This window comes from Equus asinus, chromosome 2 (genome assembly GCF_041296235.1).
Source record: "Equus asinus isolate D_3611 breed Donkey chromosome 2, EquAss-T2T_v2, whole genome shotgun sequence".
In the NCBI taxonomy this organism is placed as follows: Eukaryota; Metazoa; Chordata; class Mammalia; order Perissodactyla; family Equidae; genus Equus; species Equus asinus.
Window position 1 is genome coordinate 181230550 of NC_091791.1, and position 26718 is coordinate 181257267.

General features: G+C 38.0%; 1 protein-coding gene and 1 long non-coding RNA gene across 6 annotated transcripts in view; one reads left to right on the forward strand and one right to left on the reverse strand.

The window, feature by feature from the left end:
• Positions 1–26718, reverse strand: part of SLC25A21 (solute carrier family 25 member 21) — a 439143-nt gene that overhangs the window by 97410 nt on the left and 315015 nt on the right. For all 5 annotated transcript variants that reach the window (XM_014853089.3, XM_070504264.1, XM_070504262.1 and 2 more), the window contains one exon: positions 25401–25484. In XM_014853089.3, coding sequence (XP_014708575.1) covers positions 25401–25484 — 84 coding nt within the window. The remainder of the gene's footprint in view (positions 1–25400; positions 25485–26718) is intronic.
• LOC139046371 (uncharacterized) lies at positions 16969–19692 on the forward strand. The gene is made up of 3 exons (XR_011506347.1): positions 16969–17035; positions 17698–17819; positions 19010–19692. It is a non-coding gene; the product is annotated as an uncharacterized lncRNA (long non-coding RNA).

A 26718-nucleotide genomic window follows, 5' to 3' on the forward strand; every position in this document is an offset into this window, starting at 1 on the left:
AACACAGGAATAACTAAGATGGAGAATTGCTTTGGCCTCATGCTATTTTTAACACCTAAATTTCATGAAGGAACAAATGGTTTCTTTGAATAGTTCTTTGCAAGCATGCCTGTTTTAATCAGAATGCTTGTGCAATGCATAAACTCAGCTGTATCAAACTAAGGCGAAACACAGTGTAGACAACTGGAGAGTAATTTGTTTGATGTGGACCCTAAGCAACTACAAACCCTAACTTAAAACACATCACTGTCCGTACTTCGAAAGGAAAAGACTAGCATTTCTGGGGCACTCTGGGTTTATTTCTCCAGAAATAGAAGAAATAAAGCAGCCACTTTATAAGTTTGGACATATTTACAGCATTGCTTTATTTTCTTAAAGCATAGCAGCATCCATTCATCACTTGAGAATAACAAAGCAGTAACCTGATATATGACAAATATTATGAGCTTAATGGCTGATGTCCATTACCGATGGGTCCTGTTCCCTCTTTGGAGGAGACTGGCACTGAAGGATTACTGAGTAAACAGCACACCTGAAAAAACTTGCGCTCCACAGTCTGTCATCAGGGCTCTGATCGAGGGCATTACCTGAGAACTGTGGCTCTTATCTGAAGCTGCAAATTGCTGCCACTGCCAACAATCCTCAACAAAGAGCGGCCGTCATGGAAGGCTGAGCCACCGAGGCAGGCGGCGGGGGATGCCGCCTCTCCATCGCCTGCCCCCTTTATGGATCACCTGAGCCCAAGCACCACACCATCCTTTAATCGTGGATGACCACAGCAACTGAGGACAGGCATCCCACATCTGTATGTGCTGAAAAAAAGGCTCCAAGCATTCTCTTGTCATCCTATAAAATATTTAGCATCTAAACCGCATCTTTAATTTCACAACCAAGTAAGGAATGTGTTTGTGCATATGTTTAAAAATCTGATGGAAATCTTTGGATTCTATCAATATTGAAAGTACGTGCTTTGCTGTCATCTATCTTTCTTCTCCTTTCCTAAGAGGACCTCATACGCCTGAGAACTAAACTTGTCCTACTGGTTTGGCCCTCATGAAAAGTAAGTCATCGCTTTCTTTCTAGTTATTTTACTTACCTAGAAAAGATCAGTTTTCCAACCATAAGGGTTTATGGCTTAATGGACTTGTCAAATGTATAAATTCCAGGTGAAAACAGGATTTTTGTAGATTTGGTTTTACTCATTTTACTGTGTCTGCGACCAAATAAAATATCTACAGATTTCCCAGAAAAAGATATTTACCTGTTTCCTTGTTGTTTATGTACATGTATTTTATTTCAATTATGCATTAACATTTGACTTGTTAATGTCCACTTAATTTCATTTATAAGTTGATAAGTATAATACATACAAATATTAACTTTATGACAGAAATAAAAAATATTAACTTTATAACAAAAATTTAAAAACTTTACAGGAAGTTGAATTATTTGAAGTTAGAACTGACATTGCATTACCATGATAATCTCTCATAAATAGTTAAATTCAGTGAAATGAATAGAAGTCCTTTGATGTTTGAAGTTCTGCTACTGATAATCTGTTTTCCTTAAAGTATTTCATAGTTTTTTGGGGAGGGAAGGGCCAGTAAGTGTCATCAGGGAATAAATTACTAGGATTGAAGTGAAGGAAGAACGCGAAATTTCTTTTAAAGACATCCATTAGGAATTTGATTTTGCTAGCACTTTTCCTCCCAAAAAAATTAATTCTATCAATCCTTATCCAAGAAACCAGGCAGCATTCACTATGCCCTACACCTGTCACTCAGCACAAACACAACTGTAGGCAGGGTTGAATAAAAATAAAATGTTTAAGAAAGTATACAGAAAACTAAAAGCAGGGAAAAAAATGTTCATCTTACCTATATAAAAATTCACCTTCTTACTATAGTTAGATTTTATATATTTTTCCTAGTGGAGAAGAGTAGCCCAGCTAACTCAAGAGTTGATCAAAAGAGAAAGGTATGTACGAGGTACTGTCTAGGAGATTTCAAGATGAGACCCACAGCTTCACGGAGTGGCGTTTCATAACTATCAGCGCCAGCATCTAGAAATGCTTCTGTTAAGTTTAAATTTTATCTCCGAAAGGCGGTGGCATCTTAGGATATAAGTATATCTACAGTGATAATTCACAAGCAATAAGCAGAGTAATAATTATTAACTAGCTCAAAGGAAATGTCCAAACCAAAATAAATCATTAGCATTAAAGTTTCAGATCTGTGTAAAAATTTTTCTAAACTTAATTTTTGAGGGTTAGTGCATCACTCCATTTAAATGTGTAAATTGTCTATATCTCTCCTTCTGCCTTTGAAGTTCTGCCACATCTGCTCTTGCCAGGTAAAATGCTGAATTTGTTCTGCTTTAGCTCCTTAAAAAAACTATCGATTCAACATTGTGAATTCACAAAATTCTTTTGCACATGAACCTCCATTGAATATTCACAGTGGTCTCTGTTCTGCTCCTATTTAAACAGATAGTTCACTCAACTATGGATTATTGAGGATTTTTGTTTTCTAAAAAGCCTGCAACACTTTTGAGGGTGTAAAAATAAGTCCTCTGTTAGAAAAGCCACAAAATAATGAGATTTGGGAAATCTAGTTTAAGATGAAAGGTTAGGTAGCACACACAATTGTACAGTGATGACTGCCCTACATTTTGAAAAATAAGTTTTTCAAAGCAGGAATTTAGGAAGCTGGGACTCTATTATAAAACTATGTATATCACAGCATCATGGTACTGGAAACGAGGGGATGTGTATAGCCAAAATCTCTATCACGTCTCCAAAGATAGTATTTCAGTAATAAAAGGAACGTGCCCTATATCAATTTTCATTTAATAATAGAGTTCACAATTAAATGCAGGAAGAAATATCACCAAAAGACCTGTCCTTCCTTTTCTGAAATTTCAAAATAAAAAGCAAGAAATTTGTGAGCATAAGCAAATAGCTACAGGCTTTAAAACTACTGTTTCTGCTTCTGTTAGGATGGTTACTCTAATGACTGTAGTATATTTCTAAGACGACACTCTCGGAATTATTTAAATCTAAAAATTTTTAGAGAAAAATTATGCTTTAAGTTGCTAATCAACAAGTAAGTATCTTTTTCAAACTAAAGTATTCCTATTAGGCAAACAATTTATAAATGCATATATTACTTTGAATTTAACTTAAAACTACACACTAAATCACCTTTCATGGGGAACCATTCTGCCCTTGATAATAATATTCTTGTTCATTACTTATTTACTTTCTCCATCTAAATAAAAACATTTCACATGCCTTTTAAAGTCTAGAAATTTCTTTTACAAATCTCAGTGAAAACCTCTAGATTTTAGTAACTAACGTCTATGACAAAAAACCTGGCTTAATTATAGTTCTTAGCTCCACCAGCAGCCATTTTAAACAGAAAACTGGTTTAGTTGTGTTGACAATCACATTTTAAGCTGATTCTTTCCAGATGAAAAGATACTTTTTCAAACAATGTAATAAAAATGTAAACTCAGCTGTTTCACAGACATAAAAGTGATTTATATCACATGTACTGTGCTCATGGAGTTTTTCTCCTTACACAATGGAAGTTTTATTTTAAGGAAAAGTTAATAATTAACGGCTAGGAAAATCCCACAACGCAAAGAAGTCAGCTATAGGGGATTAGGCAACCCCCTTTGCTCTCCCACAAAAATCAGCCAATAAACCTGGTGAGAAAACTATGTGATATTTGAAAATCAAAGAGTCAACATCAGGATGGTCCTCACCTTCGGTGGGGCTGGGGTACAATCGTGAGTGGAGGGAGGCACCAGGAGGCTTCTGGGAACTGAAATAGTCTGGTTTTTGATTTGAGTGCTGGATACATGGGTATCTCGCTTGTGAAAATTTACCGAAACGATACGCTTATGTGGACTTTCTGTATTATACTATACTTTAATGAAAACTTTTAAAAAGAGATTACATATTGTCTTTTAAAATGATAGTATGAAAAAATTTTAGTGTAATAGATAAGTACTTATAAACATCCTGAGGTATAACTGGACCATCAGCTACGCCCCCATAGAACAGTATTACGAGAGGACTAAAAATTATGCCAGTGGCTCACGTGATGAGTCCCATGCTAGCCCTGAAGGCGCAGAGAACAGGGTAATATTTTAGATTTTAGGAGGGAGAAATACCTGCGAGAGAGAAAGAGTGTGTCATGTATCGGAGATCTCCACAAAAACATGATCCTTTTGAAGACACTTTAACACAGACCTGTAAAATTCATGTTTCCAGCAGAAGTTTTCAATGGCTGTAAGTCTGTATTCTGCACATCCAGTTCCCAATTACTCCTGTTAACGAGCGGCAGGCCACATGGGTAATTGAAAACTCACAGTCAAGAGCTGGAAAATACCCCTCCCCCATCAAAATAGGGGCCCAAGTATTAAATAAATAGAAAAATTGGTCTGTGTTTGAGTTGCTAATAAACTGTGAAATATCCGAAGTGTAGGCAAGTGCAGGGCAAGCAGAGAACACCATTCAGCTAATGACCCCCAGAAAAATCTAGAACTCGACATGTTAACTCGATATCTTTACGTAGCAAAAGCTTAATTTGTACATTTGCTCTGTGAATTCTGGTGTTTAAAACTCTAACGTTCAATCCATCAGCACAAAAATGATTGCTACTTCCATTTTCTCAGTATAATATTTCTTCTCTCATTAAAAATATTAGCAACAATGTATAGGGTTAATTTTTGGTATCATGCATTCTGAAATAGTACCTAGTTGCACAACAACACCAGGACTTCCATCCAGAAAAATATTCTTGCCGCTATCACAGATCCTACCGCGTCTTCCAGGCAGGCCCCTATAGTTCTCTCTCCATGAAACTCCTCTTTCAGGTTCTTATTTGCTAATCCTTGCCTTCCTGTAGTGCCCTTATCCTTTGACGTGGGATCCGAAACTGGCTTGATTTTTGGCTTTCTTTTTTCAAATCTGAGTAAAATAAAAATATTACTTTTAAGTGTACACATACGGACACATACGTAGTTTAGCTAAAACAAAACTAAAAGGTCTGGATGCAAACAGGCAACATTCAGGCAACGATATTGTGATCTGATCGCCTCTCTACACTGAGTGGGGAATGCAAAAGGAGAATTTCCTCATAATTTGAAATCTCCTAATCAGCTATTTACTGAGGGAAAAATACAAGTAGGGAGTGGAGGGAATGGGGATAGAAGAGATAGATAGGCAAATTGCTTCTGGTCCCGGCAAAGTCACTAATAGGAAAATCTGATTAAATAGGACAAGTGGAAGCACCTCAGGTTGACACTTCTAAGCAGCGAGGAATTTAACACGCCATTTTGTACCTCCCAATCGTCCTGAAGGAGAAGCCTTTTCCCACACAGCTTTCCTTTCCGCCCCCTCCCCCACCCCAAAGACACATAAAAAATCTCCCAGCATGAATGCCATCACGGTCTTATACGTGTCATGTTATTTGCAGTTAGGAGTTAACAAGAAGGACAAGCATAAGTGTATGATGAACCCATAGTTAATGAAGCAAATGTTTTCAGAGTGACTTGTGTACATCCCCAGGGTCAAATCCAATCCTCAGAAATCCACGTGCAGTTTCCATAGAGATAACTATAAACAGCAAGCAGGGAAAAAGAGCTGCAGTCAGTCTCTTTTCCGTATTGACATATGGCCTTTATTCTCTCCTGCCTTTATCTTTTGAATGGCAAGTTTTGGCTTGGTTTTATTTATACAATGGAACTTCATCAATTCACACACACCTTCAAGAAACCCAGCGCAAAATACTCATTGTGGAGATCAGCAAAGAAGTAGAAAAAACTTGGCAAGAAGAAGAAAATCAAAGAAGTTCATGAAACACATTTATTTTATTGGGCTATGAAAAAAATACAGACTTGGAAAGTGGATATGATATAACCTCAAAGGGAAATAAATAGTTAATAGAGAGGACGGTGTCAATCAGCAAGCCTCAAGGCAAACACATACAAACATGGTCTGTGGCCAAGGCTGGCGTAGACAAATGCCACACAGGCAGTGCCCGCAGACGGTCAGGGCAGGTGCACAGAGTGTTAAGAGGGGAGTAGCAATGAGCAAGAAGTTGTTTCCTAGTTAGTGATGTTCACTTTTTCATTTCTCTCCAAGAGTGATCTTATTTCCTCAAGAAGAATGGAGGAAAAAATTAACCCTCACCTTTAATAAAGTTTATTAAAATGAATTGCAATGAGTCTTTTAACAGACATAGAACACCAATATGTAATATGCTTGTTTCAGATTGAAACTGGACTAGAAAATATGATTATATAATGAATCAAAAATTTAATTGTACTGCTGCTTACTCATGATGTATATAAACAGCCTAGTAAAATAAGACGCTTGTCCCACTAGTAAAAACTAAGGTTTGTTTATGTCAATGCTCAGTGCATAAAATTGACTCAGAAATCAACAACATAAAAATCTCATAAATTTCAAATAATCCAAATTTTCCCCACAAGATGAATTTATGCATTTACTGTGCTTAGTTTTTACCATACACCATGCTTATATTATTGGAGGCCATTATACAATTCTGGTGAAAACTTTATTTATTACGACTTTATGAACCAAGGGGAAGTGAGGCCACACTATATGACGGCAGCTTATTATAATAACCTTACAGAGACAATAAAAAAAATTAATAGATTTAAATTGCTCTTTTTTGTTACAGGGACTTTTGGGGAAACTGCTTTTCTTACAAAACAAAATGAGAACATGATTTTAAAATGCTGCTGAGTGGTATATAGCGTAGAAAATGATTTTTACTTTGTGATTAAGTCCTAAGGATCATAAACAAAGTGGTCAGTTTGGTCAATTTAAGTTACGAGTGAACCAATCCCCTCTGAGCACGCTTTGCTCGGGCAGAGTTCTGCTGTGCTACGCGCTCGCTTAGGTCAATTTCGGAAGCCCGGTTTCTTGAGACGAGAGTGTAGCATACCTGGCACCACAATTCTGCTTCTCAACAGATTCTAACAAAGGTCCAGATGTCTTAAAGATATTGTAAAATAAAATGTGAATCACTTAGACTTAGCATGTCGATTGAGGTTTTTACTTTTGGTTCTAAAGGAAGGATGGATTTACAGGATGTTACCTGTTATCTCTAGAATTCCAATCTCAGGAGCCCAAGACTGAGGAAGACTTTATTTCTAAGACTGGGGCTGGTGTGGATCTGAGACTGACAGTGTGGATCTGCAAAGTGTCTGTGCAGTGTGCCTCGCATGCCCTAATGAAGCCCGTCAGTCCTTCTCGGGACAGAGAGAAGTAGCTGGCTGTTTGCCGTGCTGAGATTCCTATCACCACCTCAGACGAGGAACCAGGAGCTAAACTCACAGCATGAGTCAGAAAGCCATGGCAGTACCACGAGCTGTGCGTGAAAACTAACAGGCAGTCCATGCAGACTGACTTGGAGGGCATGGGGAAGAGGAGCAGAATTCAGCATATGCAACACAGCATGTACATAACCCCCTCAGAACAAGAATAACCTAAATGCCAAGGAGTTGTTCCAGTGCCTCAGAGTCAAGGGAAATATGAAAAAGAACAACTGTGGTGTCTGATCAAGGGAAAGTATGCCTTCCGTCATTTATGAGGAGGGTGAAGTGTTGCACCATGTAAATCAGAAGAAGGGCCCACGAGCCTTTGAGTCAGCTCTCAGGAAGAGCTAACAAGTGGATGCACTGGGAACAATATGAAAATTCCATAGACACCATAACTACCAATTTACTAGCAATCTCTGCATGACAAGACATTGTAACACTTTAAAATGTAGGCAATCATCACCACCATGGACATGACGCAGAAAGGAATTAAGAATAAATTAGATCTACTGAAAAATAAATTGTGTCCAACTTAGTAAATAAAAAAAATAGTGTATTATTTTCTTTAAAAAGGACCAAATCTATCTTTAAATAGAGTTAACAATTCTAATATAGTTTAGTTGAGTTCAACAAGCATTTATTGAATTCCTTGTATTATTCGGGCACTACGTTGGGTCCCAGGGACACCAAAATGGGCGCAATAGGATCCTGACCTTTGAATGGCTCACTACTGCGTGGTGGTGACTTCCCAGGTAGCTTTAGATGCACATTTTGTATAAGACTCCTTGAAAAAACTACCTCTCAGCAGCTGCAAGATTCTGATGTTCCCAGACTCTCTTTGATCTATTCGCAGGTGTGATACGCAGCACACTCACACACAAACCTACCGATATCCACGGGGACATTTAGTTCCAGTGATGAAAATGAAAACTGAGCTCTTCCAGTGTTCACATATCTGTTTTGTCAGGAGATACCTGTACACAGTTCTTCCAAAGGGAAAGAGCCAAAGCACTTTTCTTAACTGCCTCGGGGCGCTGGACTAGGCTAGGAAACCTGGTTTCCATTTCTAGCTCCGCAGCCACTGAGCGACCTTTAACAAGTTGCCTAATGTTTTCTCCCATTTATTTTACTCAATGCAGACTAGGATCAGGAGAGTGGTGGGGGTGGGCTGTGGTAAGGGAAGAGCAGTAGGAGCCCACCTTTACTCATCCTGAACACCGCCGGGATGAGTTAGATGAATACTGAATTCTTTTTTTTTTTGGAGGAAAGATGCTAGGAAAAGAGATATTAGTAGTAATTTTAACTAATATCAAGTTAAAAAAACTAAAGTCAAGCATTGTTAACCTAATAATAGCTTGAGGAATTATTTTTAATCCAATAGGTTATTTCCAAATGGGCATTATTTCCACTTATAGAAAGAATAGCTTATTTTTTTAAAACTTTCAAATGTCTCATTTAAAATAAAGACAACAATCTACTGCTGTTGATACTTGTCGAAAGGCGAAACCGAAAACAAACAACTCCTTAACAGTTTAAAGCCAGTTTTAAAATAGTTTAAAGCAATTTCTGCTCCCTTTCCCCACCAGCAATGACCAAAAATAACAAAAACAAAAACAAAAACAATTTAAGAGCTCTTACTATCCATTAGTTATAAGAAACAATTGAAAAAGACACATTATATTCTGAGCAATGTGGTCTAGGCTTAGCTTTACTGTTATCTAGAAAGCTTGCATGGCCCATGTAAATTCTGTAGCAGCAAATCTCTGCACAGTAGCATCTTTCTTTTCAAGGTTTTACTTACTTCAAAACCCCCGTTGTAAAACATAATTTGAGGTAGCCAAGTGGAGGGGAGTGAGGAGTGGGATAAATTAAGGAAAGAGCGTTAAAGAAATCCACACAAAAAGTTTTAATGTACTTGATCCCAAACCTTATTTGAAAAGTCTGAATAGGATGAAAAGATTTTCTCTATTCAGTAGTTTCACTTAATCCTCAGTCCAAACATTTGCCCCAATAAACATTAGATTATTTTTATGTCAGCTATAAAGCTGTCAGTCCTCAATAAACAGATACACTCCTGGCGGTTTTACTTTTGCTGTCAAAGAATTGTCAATATGCATACTGTCTCTTAAATTAAAACAAACAGAGGGGAAAAGAAATGTAAAATAGAATCACACAGCAGAGTTTAACGGGAGGCTGTTGAAATCCTAAATAAATGAGGGTCCCAATAGTCGATGGTGATTAGAAGTTCAATATGCTGAGATATAAAGTAGTCAATGTGTTGTTAGAGCCTTGCTGTCCCTTTGATGGAATGCTGTCACCTCTCCTGTTCAGGTAAGCCAGACTCTTAGTTTAGTGTGTCTCAATTAAATTTTATGTGTGATGTGTCCATTTGTCGCAGGAAAAGAAACAAGTTCAATGAAAGGGACACTTTGAAGATTTTTATTTCCTATGGGGACAGTTTACTTCTGTCTGGAAAGTCCCTTCATAGCTTTTGTGGGTTTTCTTTCCTGTGATTGAGAAGGTTACATAAGAAATGTGAAGCGCTATGGAGGTACTCAAAATGCCGATCTATTTTCCAACTGGTCAGACCTCGACCATTTTTGCAGTTGTTTTCGGAAGGATTTTTCCACAAAGGCTAATAGAATCACGTGACTGAAACAATAACTTTTGCTCATATATAGTCATTTCATTGCAGAATTAAGCTTTTAGAAGGCGAAAATTGTGTCATTTTTATGTATTCTGTGTGCTGTGGAACAGAGGGCCATGTACATGTGGGTAGCCACCAAATACTGTTTGCTTGCTGAGTTATAACCGTTCTTCTAAGGCTGGTAAAGAAACAGCATAAATATAGAAAAGACATAAATAATCGGCTGTTTGCCCTTCTTCTCCTATATCAAAAGCTTTGTAAAATTTAGGGAATTGGGTCTCATAACAGAGACAAATCAAGGAATACTTAATAATGTGATTGTCCAATATCACAAAAGGAGCTGTTTTTTTTTTCACTTTGATTCTGTCTGAAATGAGTAGCTCTTTTTTTTTTTCTAGAAAGAAAGAAAGAAAGAAAGAGTCTTTTATATTGGAGGGTCCAAAATAAGAGATTAAAATAGGATGTGGTGCACACAGAAGTGTAACCTGTGAACAAAGAGTTCGAGGAGAAGAGAGCTGAAGGCAAAAGCATTGGGCATCTGAAGGTCCTGATGAATACTCCTTTTGTTCGACGTAACAACGTGTGATCTTCCCTGCCAAGGCTGAAAGAAAATGGATTTCCCCAAGGAATGTCCCATCACTGGAGAAGAGCTATGCCATCAAAAGCCATCATGTTCTGAGAAGGTGTGGCGGAAAGATTAAACATTGAAGACAGATGATGGGTAGAGGAAGGAGAGAAGACAGGGATGCAGAAAAGGTAAAAGGTCAGCATCCTGAAAATGAGATCCACAAACACGAAAGGAGGAAATTGACAGTGTCAACTTTAAACCCGTGGTTTGTATCTCGTGGCCCTGAGCAATTTGGAGTTTAAGGAGAAAGACAGGACATTCTGTTCATAGTGGTGGCATTTCTTATATGTCAAACACGCATAATAAAGCTCTTGCCAAAATATATTAAGTAGTGCCCCATTGTCCAGGAGGAACATCTGAAAAAACATAAAGGTCACAGTACAAGAAGACTTTAGTGCCCTAACACATGTCACCAAGCAATTTGGTTTCTCAATTTTCCATTTATTTTCTAAAATTTGCAACCAGCCAGTCAGCCAAAGCTAAACAATATGTTTCTTAGAAAAGTATTCCTTCTTAAATAATGTAGAAGTAAAGATCTGGAGCCAGATCACCTTGCTTCAAATTCTTATGGAACATTAGACAAGTTACATAAACTTTTTGTCCTTCGTTGACTCATCGATAGAACAGGAAGAATGACGGTCCCTCTCCCACAGGCTGTGTGAGAACTGAGTTAATGCATGTGAAGTACTTAGTAAAGTGCCTGGCACCTGGTCAATTATTACTATTTTAGTTGCTTAAAGCGAGTTTTTAAAAATTTTATGATATCTCTCATCAAAAATATGTGTATTATTATTATTACTATTCCTGTCCTTAATCAACTAATTACAATACTGAGTAGCTACTACTGCAAACTAGCAGGATAAAACATAGTCCCTAATATTTAAGAACTTACAAAACAATTAACAAGTTACATGCTGACAATATAACATGTGGGTGGAAAATGCACCTATTGAATTCTTATTTTCAGTTATAGTATTTTTCAAGATTTACATTTAAGTTCTTTTTTTTAAACAGATTTCAGATCTCTGGTGAAATTCTCCATCTTTTCTTCTACTTTCTTGAACATATTTATTAGACCTTTTTAAAAAAATCCCTCTCTGTTAGACATAGAATTAGCATATGATCCAGCAATTTCGTTTCTGTGTATATACCCCAAAGAATTGAAAGTAGAGATTTGAAGAAATATTTGTACATCTATGTTCATACAGCATTGTTCACAATAGCCAAAAGGTGAAAATAACCCAAGTGACCATTGACATATGAATGGATAAACAAAATGTGGTATGTACACACAATGGGATATTATTCAGCCTTAAAAGGAAGGAAATTCTGACATACTACGGCATGGATGAAATTTGAAGAAATTATGCTAAGTGAAATAACCCAGTCACAAAAAAGACAAATACTGTATGATTCCACTTACATGAAGCACCTAGAGTAGTCAAATTCATAGACACAGAGAGTAGAATGGTGGTTGTCACAGGCCAGGGAGAGGGAGGAATGGGGAGTTATTGTTTAATGAGTACAGAGTTCAATTTGGGAAGGTGAAAAAATTCTGGAGCTGGATGGTGGTCACAGATCCACAACAAAGTGAACGTACTTACTGCCACTGAACTGTACACTTACGCATGGTCAAAACGGTGAATTTCATGTTATGTATATTTTACCACAACAAAATAATTAAAATATCCCCATCTGATAATTACAAAATTTAAATCACTTATTGTCCCTTTCTCTTGATATCTGTTGTCTGGTCTTTTTTTCCTGTAGTCCCCATAATTTTTTATTGAACGCAGGACATTGTGCATGGAAAGATCAAAGAGCCTGGGGATGATGGTACCTTCCTTCAAAGAGGCATACATTTTCTCTGAGCAAACAGATGGAGCACAGCAGGTTGCCTTCATCTTGCTGAGGGTTGGATGTAGGCTTTGTTAGGGACAATGTGTTTAAGTTTAGCCCTGATTTCTAGAGCAGAGCCCTTACTCTTGGGAGTGGACATTCTGGGTCTCAGCTGAAAACCTGGAGTGTTTCTCCAAGTCTTCCACCTGGCTGGGCTTGAGCTCCAACCTTTGTCTCCTCAGCATCATGGGGCTGCCGGAATTTCTGTGCATCTCTATAGCTCCTCAACTTCTGGGTTTTTGGGGGTTTTTTTTGCTGGGTTTCTTGGAGTTTCTTCATGCTCACACACAGCTTAGGAGTTGGCAAATATCTCAAGAGTCAATTGCATGTAGATCTGTGGGTTCACTTCTCTTCAGTTTCCCTCCTCTCTGAGATTTTTGCTCCTTCGGTCCTGGCCATTTGGTAGTTCTGAACGCCAACCTCCAACTCCTCTCCAACTAAGACTTGGTCTCAACTCCTTCCTCCCACCTTCTTCACAAGACTTGGCAAAGCTTTCAGGGAAAGAGGCTGGGTGAATGTGGACCTCACTGAGGAGGGTTTCCTTCTTTTGGGTTTCATAGCCCTTTGCAATTTCTGCCTGCTCTGGTGGCTCTCTCATGCTTTCAGAAAGTAGTTTGTGTATTCTGTCCAACGTTTACAGTTGTTTTCAGCAGGAGGGTTGTTCTGATAAAAGCTACTCTGTGGCTGCTGGAACCAGAAGTCTGTTAATATAGTCTTTTAAAATTCTAACTCTTGATTTGCCTCTGATTCTGTTTTAAACACTCTTTTGCTTTTACCTTCTTTCATCTTCTTATTGACTAGAATATTTGGTTTTTATTTATACTGTTTTGGGTCCCTGTGTCTATTAAACCCTTGGCAGGCAGTGTCGTAAGTACAGTAGTGAAGACAGACACGTTCTAAGCAATGGGCGTGGACTGTTTGCCCCTCTGTTGGATCATCATCAGCCCTTCCAGTTTCCCTAACTAAACACCGCCCCCCAATACCACCCAGCAACACTTGCCAACAGTAGGTCCTCTGAATCTAAAGGCTACACGCCAAATCCCACCCCTCCTTTAGACACCCGCGTGCCTATTAACAGTCTTCTACTGCCTTTCAGAGACTGTTACAAAAATGCTATTTTTCTGGAGATAGAGACAAATTATCATCTTAAGATTCTTGTTCTTAATGATATCATGGGAATAATAAATTTTTCTTCGTATTTTTTTATTTGACTATATTTATTTTCTATATTAATGTGGCCAGAATAGCTGAATATATGAAACCAGCAATCATTCAATTAAATTCAATAAACATAAATTGGGTGATGATTATACACAAAGAACTGTGTGATATACTTTAGGAGCCCCAAAGGTGATTTCATCAGTTCCACATATTTAAATAATTCTAAATAGTTACAAATAATTAGCTACAATATAAGGTACTAATAATGGGACTAGCTAACAACTATTGTGTGTATATTTATATACCATGTATTACACTGAGTGATAGCAATACAGTAAAGTAGGTTGTGAGGGACTGGCATTGGCCACCCCAAGATATGTCTCTTTGGCAGGAAGATTATTTGGGGCTGGTTACTTTTAATAAACTGGGACTGGAAACGAGGCTCTGAGGAGTGGAACTTGCTTACCCTTTGTTAAGAAACATTTACATTTGTAAGGGAAATCTCCAGCTGTCCCCCCTCTTTGTACCAGGAAGAAGGGGGATGACCTTATCTCTAGAAACTCCTATCAATACAGAATGCACGGACTTAAATCTGCATAATAATCTTATTCCTGTTTATTGTGCTTGTCTGGTAACCTCCTGTAACTGACTCCCCCCACCCCCAACATCCTCCTTTGTCTTTAGCTGAATATGATATTTAAGGTGGTGGCTTCAGCCATTTTGGTGAGTTGCTCAGCTTGCCTGAGCCTCTCCCATGTATACATGTTATAAAGCTTTCTTTAATTTTCTCCTATTATTCTGTCTCATGTGAATTTAATTCATTCTCTGGCCAGACGAACCCAGAGAGGGTAGAGGAAATGTCTTCCTCCTCTACAAGGTACTATTAACTTTGTGTTACAAATGAAGAAACGGAATACAATGAGGTTAAGTAATTTGCCCAAGGTCCCAAAATTTATATGTGGGATTTTAATCCAGGTCTCTCTGACTCCAAAGAGAAATGAGTCATGGCATGGAGGAAGAAAGTGCTGTAAGAGAACAGATGGAGAAAATTATTTCCATTTTGGATAATGAAAGAAAGCACCAAAGAGAAGGTAGTATATCAGTTGGGTATTTATGGATGAACAGAATTTCCATAGCTGGACAAAGGGAAAATATCATTCTTGGCTGATGAATGTGCATGTGCATAAGAAAAAGCACAGAAAAATTGTTTTGAGAAGCCATAATTGATCCAGAAAGGCCTGAAAATAAAGATGCATGTGATGACCCTAGGTAGGGTAAAGCTTGAAAGATTTGAACTAGAAATGTAGGGTCCCAAATAAATATGTCAAGGGTTTCAGATTTGCTTTTGTGAATTATATTAGTTAACCACTTCTGTGTAACAAATTTCCCAAACACTTGGTGGCAACATGTTATTATCACACAATTTATATGGGTCATGAACCTGGGCATGGCTTAGCATGTGCCCCTGACTCCAGATCTCTCATGAGATTGCAGTCAAACTGTCAGCTGGGCCTGAGGTCTTATTTGAAGGCTTGACTGGTAGAGGATTTACTTCCAAGGTCACTCATGTCGTTGTTGGTAGGATTCAGTGCCTTCCAAGTTGTTGTTGGACTGAGGGCCTCAGTTCCTCATTGGCTATTGGCCAGAGCTACCTTCAGTTCCTTGCCACATGGGCTTCTCTGTAGGGCACCTTACTTCAAATCAATGGAGAAGCAAGAAACCAAAAGAGCAAGGAGATTAAGAAAAGGCCACCAAGATGGAAGCCAGTCTTTGATATACTAATCTCAAAAATAACATCTTATCACTTCTGCCATATTCTCTTCATTGGAAGAGAGTCAGCAAGCCTAGTCCATTTCAAAGGAGGGGATTATATAAAGGCATAAATACAAGGAGGCAGAGATACTTGGGGCCATCTTGGTGGTGGTTTACCACAGGGATCAATGGGAAATCATGAAAAATTTCTGAATGTGCAAGTGATATAATTTGGCCATCACCAGTCATCCATGCCCCAAACTAGAATGTCATTCAAAATTTCTCCTTCTCCCTGAACACCCATATCTATTGTTAAACCATTCCAAGGAGTTTAATTGTCAGCATTTTTTCTTTCTAACGGTATATAAAATAAAGGCACATCTTACAATCTTCAATGTCTCAGATTCTATGGAAAAGGATGGGAGGTTTGTGGTGGCTTCTGAGAGAGCAGTTTGCAAACATGGGTATAGACAGAAGCCAGATTATGGGGATTAAGGAGTGAACAAGAGGTTAAGAAACATTTCTGTTATTAACACATATTTTATTTTACACATGAAGTCAGATCTGTAGTTACTGGCATGTCCTATCGCTTAATGGATTACATTGCAACATCCTTTTAATTTTGCTTCTTTTATAAACAGTGCCAACTTCTGGGAATTTCATTATTTGACTTTTGAAATGCTTTGACTTGTTCACTGAAAACTTACAGGATACAAAATGGTAATGACACCAGAGTGTGTCCTTTTCTCTCATTTTGGGTCTTGATTCTTCTAATTTAGGAAGGGCTTTATGTAAAGAAATAAAAAAAAATTCATTCGTCTAACACAAACTTACAAACTCTCTTTAAGAGTTTCCAAAGCTCATCTCACACTATCTCATTTTTTGTTACCGCTGAGACTGTCTACATTAGATTTCCTGGTACCCAGGGCTTTGTTTTCCTATGAGTTCTCTGTGGGCAGACAAGGAGAACTATGAACACAGTGTTTATCAGCAGGAGAACGAGGCCACTGCATAGGGCCGGCATCTGTTCTAGGTTTTGGTGACCACATATTTCAACATATAATGCAATCATATGATGATTTTCACCCCTTCTCACAATTCATCCAAGGAACTTTGGTTAAATGCCTTATCTCGTGTTTCATGAGGTTTTCCTGGTTATTACCCAATACTCAAGTTGAGTTAGCCAAAGGCACTGACAGGTCAAATAACTGAGTTAAGCTCATGCACTAAGCCTTAACCTTAAACTGCACCCTGTAACTTCCCTTTGGAGAGGGCTCTGTCCTAAGGATCATGTGCCTCTATCTTGGTCTCACGGGATGATGGTGCCACACTTCAGAGTACATTTATAGTCCAATTTAATTTGTCCAAGATGTCACTTAAAAAAAAAAATTAGATCTTTGTATTCTTTGAGTGCTGATCTTGGGATCCAATCTATTGTTCTGGGAATCTCATTAAACTCCTTTCTGTTGAAGTTTTCTGATTTGCAGAATGTAACCAACTACACTGTCTCTTCTCTACCTTCCCCAGGTGTTGTTCAGCCAAGCGAGATGAGACATGTGACAATGCTCTGAACCCATAACGGGAACAGTGTAAGTCTGAGGTGTTGCTTCTATTATTACTAGTACCACTACTGTTATTGACAGAGTAGGGAGCGTGATACAGGATTCGGAAGACCTTGGACGAATCTCCACCCCAACAAATACCAGCTGTGGGATGATGGGCAGGTCCCTTAACATTCTATCAGTTTCCTGTCCAGAAAACTAGAGATCATCCTCCCCACCTTCCTACCTGTCAGCATTCCTGTGAGCAAGAAGTGAGGTAATACATGTGGACACAATTCACAAATGGTAAAGGGCCAAAATGGTTACGACAGTTTAGAATATAATCACTGTTATAGAAATAGTGTCTGAATTTTCTCCTTTCCTCCAGTTTCAAACTACCTGAAGGACCTGGAGGAAAGGCAAATCTGAAGTCATGAGACCAGACAAAAAAGTTATAGACCGATGTTAAGAGCAACGTAATTAGGTGACTAAACGGATTCCTAAGCAGGAATTGGGTGGAAGCTGATCATAATTAACACACATGGATTCTCCAATGGCATTTGACTCATGGGATTTACAGAGAAAATAGAGCAATCTAAACTATAAGCAATCTAATTAGAGTTTAAATACATGTATGTGTGTATGTGTGCACATCTGTACGTATCTCGCCAATGCTTATAAATTTCTTATGTGATCTTTTTCTTCCCAAGGAAAATAAAATGAGATCAAATTTGCATATAGCCAGGGACAAAAGACTTCCTACCAAAAAGATAGTATATTGAATGATGTAATTCCACAAAATCAGAGACACCAGATGAAATCAATGATGAAGGTAAAAATATTAACTTCTTTAACTTTGTCTACATCAAATCACATCTAAGTTATTTTCTACAATAAGAGAATCAGACAGAGGTAGAAGAATTTCTAGGAGATTTTCTTTGTCATTCTTATATGAAAATGTTCAGTTTAATAACCACTAGAAAAAGGATTTTGTTTTTGGTAAAGACATATTTTTTTCCCCAAGGTGACTATGCTTCTAGCCCATCAGAAATCCAGAATAAGTTAAAATAAAGACTTAAAAATATTTCCAATGGGACGTCTCCCATTGACTACGGAATCCCCTCAGCTCCCATTAACACTCTATAAAACATAGGAATATCTGGTCAGGCTCTGGATTGAGACACCAACCTTCCCAAAAGACAATTACTTCCACCCAAACAACTGGTCCTCCTTTCCTTCTTGTCAGCACTGCATGCTGAGAGAGGCTGTGTTTGGTCTCTTAATCAGGCCTTGCTGACGGGCTGACATCACTGCAAACGTTTTCACTTACTCTTTGGCAACAGTTAAATCCTTGCCAAAGGCCAGTCAGTAAGTCAGAAAGCATCGTTAGTGAGAGGCTGGGGGAGCTGGACTGTGACTGTCAGCTAGCAATCTGTGGTGATGACAGGAGGGAGATCGAGGAGCTGAAACCATTCTAAAGGTCACTCTGTGGGCAGAACAAAAGACCTCTGATTTAGAAAAGGAAACAGAACTCTGGGACATCAAGCACTTAGGATGCTGCTATCTGAGCACTATGAAAATTCATTATCCACTCCCTGATTGTAAAGACTACTTTACAACTGAATACAGCTTAAATTAACAACTATTCGCCTTAGCAGTGGTGTAAAAATAATCTGGTAAAACAGAAATGCCAAATAATGTATTCATGGCTCAATTACCTGTTTTTTTTTTTAATATTGAAATAAGCTACTGTTGATTCTTCTTCAGTATTCTTTCTCTTTACCCTTCATCCTTTCATTTTCAACCTTGACTTGCTAAATAATCAGAGTTTAAAGTTTGTTAGCAACATAGCATAAGCTTTTTGTGAAAAGTGATGACATATATTTTATTACTGAAAATTTGTGAGTATGCTGTACTAAAGCAAGATAAACCATTTTTAAAAAGAACACAGATCATTCAAGAAGAATAATAGTAGGCCCATGCCTGAATTGAGATCATCTCTTTTCTTTCTTTCCAAAACAGGAGAAGACTTGGAAGAAGAAAACAACTTCAGTCTACTGGGTGCCATATTCTGGATGTGGGTCCACCATTGGTAACACCTGCCAGATAGATCTGCCATAGTTTATTCTCCAAACCCCCACCTGCTGTGTTATTTTTTTTTCTGGTTTCTCTTTTTGTCCTAGCTAAAGAGGACACCTTTGTCATCATTAAGAACCCTGGGCAGGCCAGGGCTGCACCTCTGTAGTGTGGAAGCAAGAGCAGCTGGGATTTTCTCCTTCCCCTCTCCTCATCGCATGAAAACAAAGGAGCAGGGATGTAAGGGACAGCATGGTGACTAGAGTTAACAATACTGTATCATATACTTGAAAGGTGTTAGGAGAGTAGATCTTAAATGTTCTCACTATACACAAAAAAATGGTAATTATGTGAGGTGATGGAGGTGTTTAACTAACCTTATTGTGGTAATCATTTCTCAATATATATGTGTATCAAATCATCACGTCATACATCTTCAGCTTACACAATGTTATATGTCAATTATATCTCAATAAAGATGGAAACAAAACAAAACAAGGGAGCACTCAAGGGAGGTCCAGTGGGTACTAGGAAGGGCCTCTTTGGTAAAATAAAAAGGAAAGGAGAGAAGGTATCAAGGCATGAGAAGTCATGGTGCATATCTGGCACCCGCCAAAGAATGAATTCACTTGGGCAAACCAGGCTTGCAAACCCAGTCAATACCCAGTGATCAACACACAAGTGACTTGCACTGTGGATTATCTGCTTAGGGCTCTGGGGTACAGTCTGTAATTAATCTGAGTGAAAACTCTGCATTGGGTAATGGCAGTGAGTCCACAGTGAACCACGACTCAGCTGTATGTGAACTCCACTGGACTGACAGTCAGATAAAGGCGACCAGCCCCAGGATCCAGGGAACAGTGATGCCAAGAACCACCTGCCCCACTCCAGCTTGGCAATCCCGGGTGGATGAGTTGGTTTCTGCTGGATTATTAAGGGGGTCGAGAGAAGAGAAAAAGCAGCAGCAACTACAGGGCCTTGTGAAGTCGGAACTTGAGTTCAGGTGGTGAGGATGCTGATTGCTCAGATAACTAAGATTCCTGACTGTGGGAAGAATTAGCTTCTCCATTGTCTCTTCAAACACAATGCTGCCCCTCACTTCCACGTGAGAGTGAGGGACAGTTTCCAGAGACTGCTATACTCTGGGGTTTTCTATAGGGGCAAGTCTTTCTCTTTCCAGAGGTCTTTTCATGTTAGATTATGTAAACCACTTTTCAAAAAGTAGACCCACTAAGACACCAAATTAAGCCAAAGATCTTGGAGTAACTTCACGTGTAAAAAGAAAATGTCCAAATCTTACTGGGTTGTTGTTGCTTTTGAGTTGTAGACGCCCTACTTCCTTTGTCTGTGTCACAAGCCACTCATTCCCCTTCTTAATGAAAACAAGAGGGAGCGATTATACCCCCTGGGGCTGTGCCATTTATGCCGTCTGAAAGGCACTTAAACGAGTGGCACATTATCTCACACATCTGGAGTTTACCAAATTAGCCAATTATGCTGGAGCTCATAAAACGAGGCCTTAAATGTCATTTAACTAGAAAATATTATAATCACCAAGTGGTCTGATTGTAAGATGATACTTGGGGCAGCATCAGTGGTTACAGAAAACAAATCACAAAACAAAACACAGTTCAAATGCCCCCCAAATGCAACCACATATTTTCTACAGTAATACTTTCTGAAGAATACCATATTTCTGAAGGCACCAGCAATCAACATGTTTCTCATTTGAAACTAAGTTTAATCTGACCTAGTTGTTTCCTAGTTATTTGCCTTGGGCAAACCAATGCCCAAGAATTTTTCTCATAAGAAAACTAAGAAACATGCAGAATGAAAGCCGACTGACGGAAAACCATGAACTTATCACAGATACAAAGTTGTCTGCAAGGGATGGGGCAACGTCTGGATTAAGAGTCTTGAGTTGTCAGAGGTTTGTGGTGCTGCCTCAGAATTGACAAGATTTGGTTGACTGAACATACACGGGTCTCTTAGAGCTTTCATACTGTACTTGAAGGATGAGATAAAAGCTGCTTTAAATTGCTGTGTGATTTGAGGGTAGGAATACCAACGGTTTTAGAACAGCTATTTTAAAATTAAGGGTTTATAGCCACTACTTCCACATTGTCTTCTTTTCATTCAATAAATAACAAAATTTGGTGTTTAGTGAAAGGTGATATCGTGTAATGGAAAAACGATGGAGGGACTCTCAACAGCGACAAATTTCTTCCCTCTGTTTTCTCTCTTCTCCGTTAAAGAAAACAGTGATGGCTTCTCTGGTAAAAAGCTAACTAAATAGGATAACTCCATACAATAGAAATCCTTAGAATTTGGAAGGCCTTTTCTTTTTTTTTTTTTTAACTTAATTTCACCTCTGTAAAGCTGGGTTGAAAAACTGTCTTTAATAAAAGCACAACGTATCTATGCTTTTAAGAAGAAAAAGAATCTTAGAAACAGTAAAGGGATCTGGACCCATGCGATTGAGCTATTATCGCTTGGAAATGTGAATTCTGGGCAGGGAGGTGGGGAATCGCGTCTCTTCAGACTGGTGATGAGTACCACTTCACTCTCTCAGAGCCGGGAAATGGGAGATCTGCGCACATTCTAAGTGTATTAACGGACTTTAATGTTTTAACAACAGAAAAGGACTAGCTTTTAAAACCTTTAACTAGAAGAGATGGGAAAACCCAGCAGAGATGAATTCTAATTATGCTAACAGTTAAATTGACTAGAGCTATCTTCCCAGAGGCCACAGACCAAGCTGGCCTCTATGCCCCCGAACGAGAAAAACATTTTTGAAAGCAGAGTGTATTCTAAAAGCTAAATAAGAAAATCAAAAGGAACTGCTTTTACTAGGAAAAAAAGATTCAACACAGCATGTGTTAAAAGGTTTCCTTTCTTCTTTTTTTTAACCTAAGGCTGTGCAATGCTCTTGTTCTGTATCAAAAATAACAGGCAGTCTTTTCTTTTGTATTTTTACAAATATTTCCTTCTCTAAGACTAGAGCTCTCTGGCTTTTGGCTAACAACATGTCCAGATCTAAAGGCATTACAGAAAGAATGTCAATTTGCTCTAGAAGCAATTATACATACAGTCTAGCAAAAGGCCAATTTTACTATGCAAGGACCACACATACTGTATGTTTGTTATATTACTTGATATCAAAGCAGAAACATCAAATTCTTCCTAAAACACACATGAAATGAAGAGCCCGGCTAAGGAACTCCCACATCCAATTCAGAGGTATCTGTTACAGCTTACAGAACTTGGCAATGCTGACACTACTGTTTTACTGGAAAAGGACACTTTTATTAACTCTAAAATACACTATGATGTCTTTAACTTTATATAAATTTTGAAAAAAGGAACATGATTTTGATCCCAGCTGTCGTAAATGCAGGTATATTATCAATGTATAGCACTTAGGTATCACATCTCCAGAGTAATAGCAAGAATTTGTTGATCCTATGTCACTAGGCAACCTCAAAATATTTAATCAGACATCGTGATCATCATCACAAGTTTAGAGGGGGTGGTCTATAGCAAGAATTACCATCTCTGTTTCATTTTGCATCATTACGATGTCGCTGAGATGACTTTCATTCATTTGTTCAGCATGCATTTACTGTGTATCTCTACTCGGAGCCAAACCCAGTATTGGGAATACAGAGCTAAAAGCAACGTGGCCCTTAGGAAAATATACACTTGGGGTGGGAGAGAGGAGACGGACAGAAAATGAGCACAGTAACTCAGGGTGCTGCATGCTATATTTTTGTTTGTTTGTTTGTTTGTTTGTTTTGTTTTTTTGGAGGAAGATTAGCCCTCAGCTAACTACTGCCAGTCCTCCTCTTTTTGCTGAGGAAGCCTGGCTCTGAGCTAACATCCGTGCCCATCTTCCTCTAGTTTATACGTGGGACGCCTGCCACAGCATGGCTGCCAAGCAGTGCCATGTCCGCACCCGGGATCCGAACCGGCAAACCCCGGGCCGCCGAGAAGCGGAACGTGCGAACTTAACCGCTGCGCCACCGGGCCAGCCCCTGCATGCTATATTTTATATAGCACACGTATGTAAAGAAAGAAAGACTGGGAAAGAAAGCACGTGGTAGAGAAAAGATGGTCAGGGAGGGTGAAAGTTGAGGGCACCCTGGAATGAAGATGGGTAGTTTCTTGGGTGGAATAGGAGGTTGAGTCCTCCAGGAATAGGGACTAGCATGCAAAGCCATGAGGGTGTGAGAGATCAGCAAACTGCAAACATTTGCTATTCCTAGAGCAGATGTGTGTATGGGGAATGAGCCTGGAGAAGAAGAGAGGGCCATGCTGGGAAGGGCTCTGTAAACCATGATAAGGAGTTTAGACTTTATACTGCAGGGCCTATTTTTACATATTCCCCAAATACTCTAAAGATAAAATAATTAAAACAGTATGATACTGGCATAGATGAATTAATGAAACAGAATAGGAAATGGAGGAACAGAATGGAAAATTTAGATGATGTGTATGCAGAAGTTTGATATATACAAAAGCTAGCATTTCCAATTAGTGAGTAAAGGATGGATTTTTCAACAAGTGGTGTTTGGAAAACTGACTAACCATTTGAAAAAGAAAGTTAATTCCTATATACCACACTGCACATTAAAAAAATTATCAGATGGATTAAAGATTTAAATGTAAAAAGTGCTAGAAGAAAATGTTTATAATCTTGGAGTTAGAGCATGTCTTTCTTTTTTAATGTGACATCAAGGGTAGATATCAAAAGGGAAAAGATAGACATAATCATCAAATCACAATCTTCAAAAATCATAAAATTCTGAAGGTTGCAAGACAAATGACAAGTTGGGAAAAATATTTGCAACCTATGTAATAGTCAAAGGATTAATACCTATAATACATACTGAGCTCCTACAAATCAATAAAAAAAAATCTAAGAGAAATGGGCAATGCACACAAATAAGGAATTCATAAAAGAAATGACACAATGATATAAAAGCATGCTCAATGCCAGTTACAATCAAAGGCATACTATTAAGACAGTTTTACTTTTCAATTATGAGATTATAAACAGCAGATGCATGTGAGTGACAGATATACCAAATAATGCTTGATAAGGCTGTGTTTGAAAAGGTGTGGAGAAAGGAGAACTCTCACATACTAAGGCATAAAATTGGTACATACTTTTTGGAAGATAATTTGGCAACACCTATGATTTAAAATGTACATATCATTTGATCCTGTAAGTACAAACCTAGGAGCTTATTTTATAGAAATATATATATATATACGCACACAATGCAAAAATAGTACAAGAATATTTATTGCTCTGTTGTTTATTATAGTGAAAATCTGGAAACAACCTAATGGTCCATCAAAAGGATTAATTTAATAAATTGCAGCATGTAGGGAAAAAAATACTATGCTGTTGTTAAAAAGACTATACTGCCATGGAAAGATATCAATGATATATTTTAATTGAAATAAACAGTTAGCAGAATAGTATCCAGAGTATAATCTGCTAACAGAGGTAGTGATCCACAGAGGTTAGGAACACGGGCTTTGGGGTCAAGCAGCCCTGAATTTGAGTCCCAGCTCCACTACTTATCAGATATGTGAGAGTTACTAACTTTTCTGAGTCTTGGTTTCTTCATCTGTCCAACTGGAATGGAGCCTAATAATACCTGCCTCGCAGTTATGAGATTTCCCAGTACACAGTAGAGGCTAAATATGTACTAGTTACTATTATTACTGTTACCAGTTTTGAATAATTATTATTTTCAACCAATTCTTTTATGAAAATCGCTTCCAAAAGCAAATCGAAACCTTTGGAAAATTATGCTGGAGAGAGTCTAATTGAATCTATATGTCACAGACAATTTTATCTATGTAACCGAAATATTCTATTCCTTTGATCATCTAATACCTGGGATAATGAATTTGATGCATCAATTTTTGACATAGATCTGTTTTGATTGAATATTCATAAACCACTATACAAACAAGGAACACATTTGGGCATTATAAAAGCATCAAAATAAAGAACTATTATATTCAGATAGCCTCAGTTATGAAAACTTTAAGAAGTCTTAGTGGCACAAATTATACATTGTCCTGTAGTCATTAAACTGATTATTAATATCCTTCTTGTGGTAGTTTCCATTGTATACATATTTAGTTTTTAATCATACTATCGGAAAAAACACAAAAAAGTAGAACGGCACCTTTTTAAATATTTTTTCCCTAATAAGACTAGGAAAATAAGCCATTCAAAATGAGAAAACATGTTATGTAGAAATACATTAAAACGTCTATATCAACACAGAGTCTATATTTGAAGAAACATACATACCCTTCTGTTCGGAAAATCACCCGAAAGCTGTCCCCTAGGCTTTTATAACTGTTTGGATCAGTTGCACATCTCTGAATCTGGAACCTAGAAACAAAATCAAACAAACAAAAAAAATCCCAGTTAAGGATTTTGCCAAATGGCTTTTCTCATTTTTCAAAGTCTTAGGAAACTCAGCCTTTTCAGATTAATCTGAAATATTCTTGTACTTGCTAAAGATTTTATTGATTTGTTTGCCTTCTATAACCTTTACCTTCTTTCGTAGCCTTTAAAATTACGATATTTCTTTGTACTTTAATAGAAACTGTAGAAAGAGGTTTTTTTCATCTGTTTCTTAGCCAGGCAGATGCACCCTGAGGCATTTATGCTTTTTTCTTTTGTGAAAAGCATACACAGATGTCATAGATTGTTTTAATGTATAATTCAGAAATCTGAAGATGCATATGAAAGAAATATGTAGCTCTATTTCTTATCTTAATTAGTGCTTCTTGATGGTAATTTAATACAAAGGTTAACGATACAGCAGCTGATATGGCCTAACTTTGATCCTGATTGTGGATTTGGGATTCCCTCTGGCAGACAAGAGCCTGTGCTGTATTAGCTGTACGCTTTACCATCGCTGCTTCGAGATGGAACAGAGTCTGTCATTAGGGGTAGTTCAGGCTACCTGGATCTTCAAAGAAGCACAGTGCTTTGCATATAGTTGGTTCTCAATAAAAATGTGTCCCATTTTAGAGAGCTAAATTCTTTTTGGGCATCTCAGAACTCTAACCTTCAAAATGTGGGCGTTTCCAGTATGAGAGTCTGAACTTTTTATTTCGTATTTTGCCCTGAGGTTTGTTTCTAGAGATTTATGACCGGCACTCTCATTTCCCCGCTGTTCTCCATTTTCTGGTTTCTTTAGCCTGCCTACTCCTTGTGTTTAACTTCCTTGTACTAATTCTGAGTTAAGGCCCTTCTCTCTTCTGCTCTTCCCCCCACAATTTTACCAAGCATTTTTTAAAAGAACTTTTCAAAAGCACCTCTAATACGGTGTACTTTAAGATGCTTTTCTCAGATTGTTGGATTTACGATAGGAACACAATTTCTACCTCTAAGAATGATATATTTTATAGTTCTAGGTCCTAGGGAGTTATGCTGGAAACTAACACATATATCACAGAAAAGAGTGAATATTTTGCTTTGACTGAAGCAGTTGGGAATATGAACAGAATGAGCATATGATAAGACTGGAAAGTGAGGCTGGATTACATTTGATTTTGTAAAGAGGAAAGTTGCCAAGGGTGACTGTGCAGGACAGTATCTGCTCTAAGATGAGGGA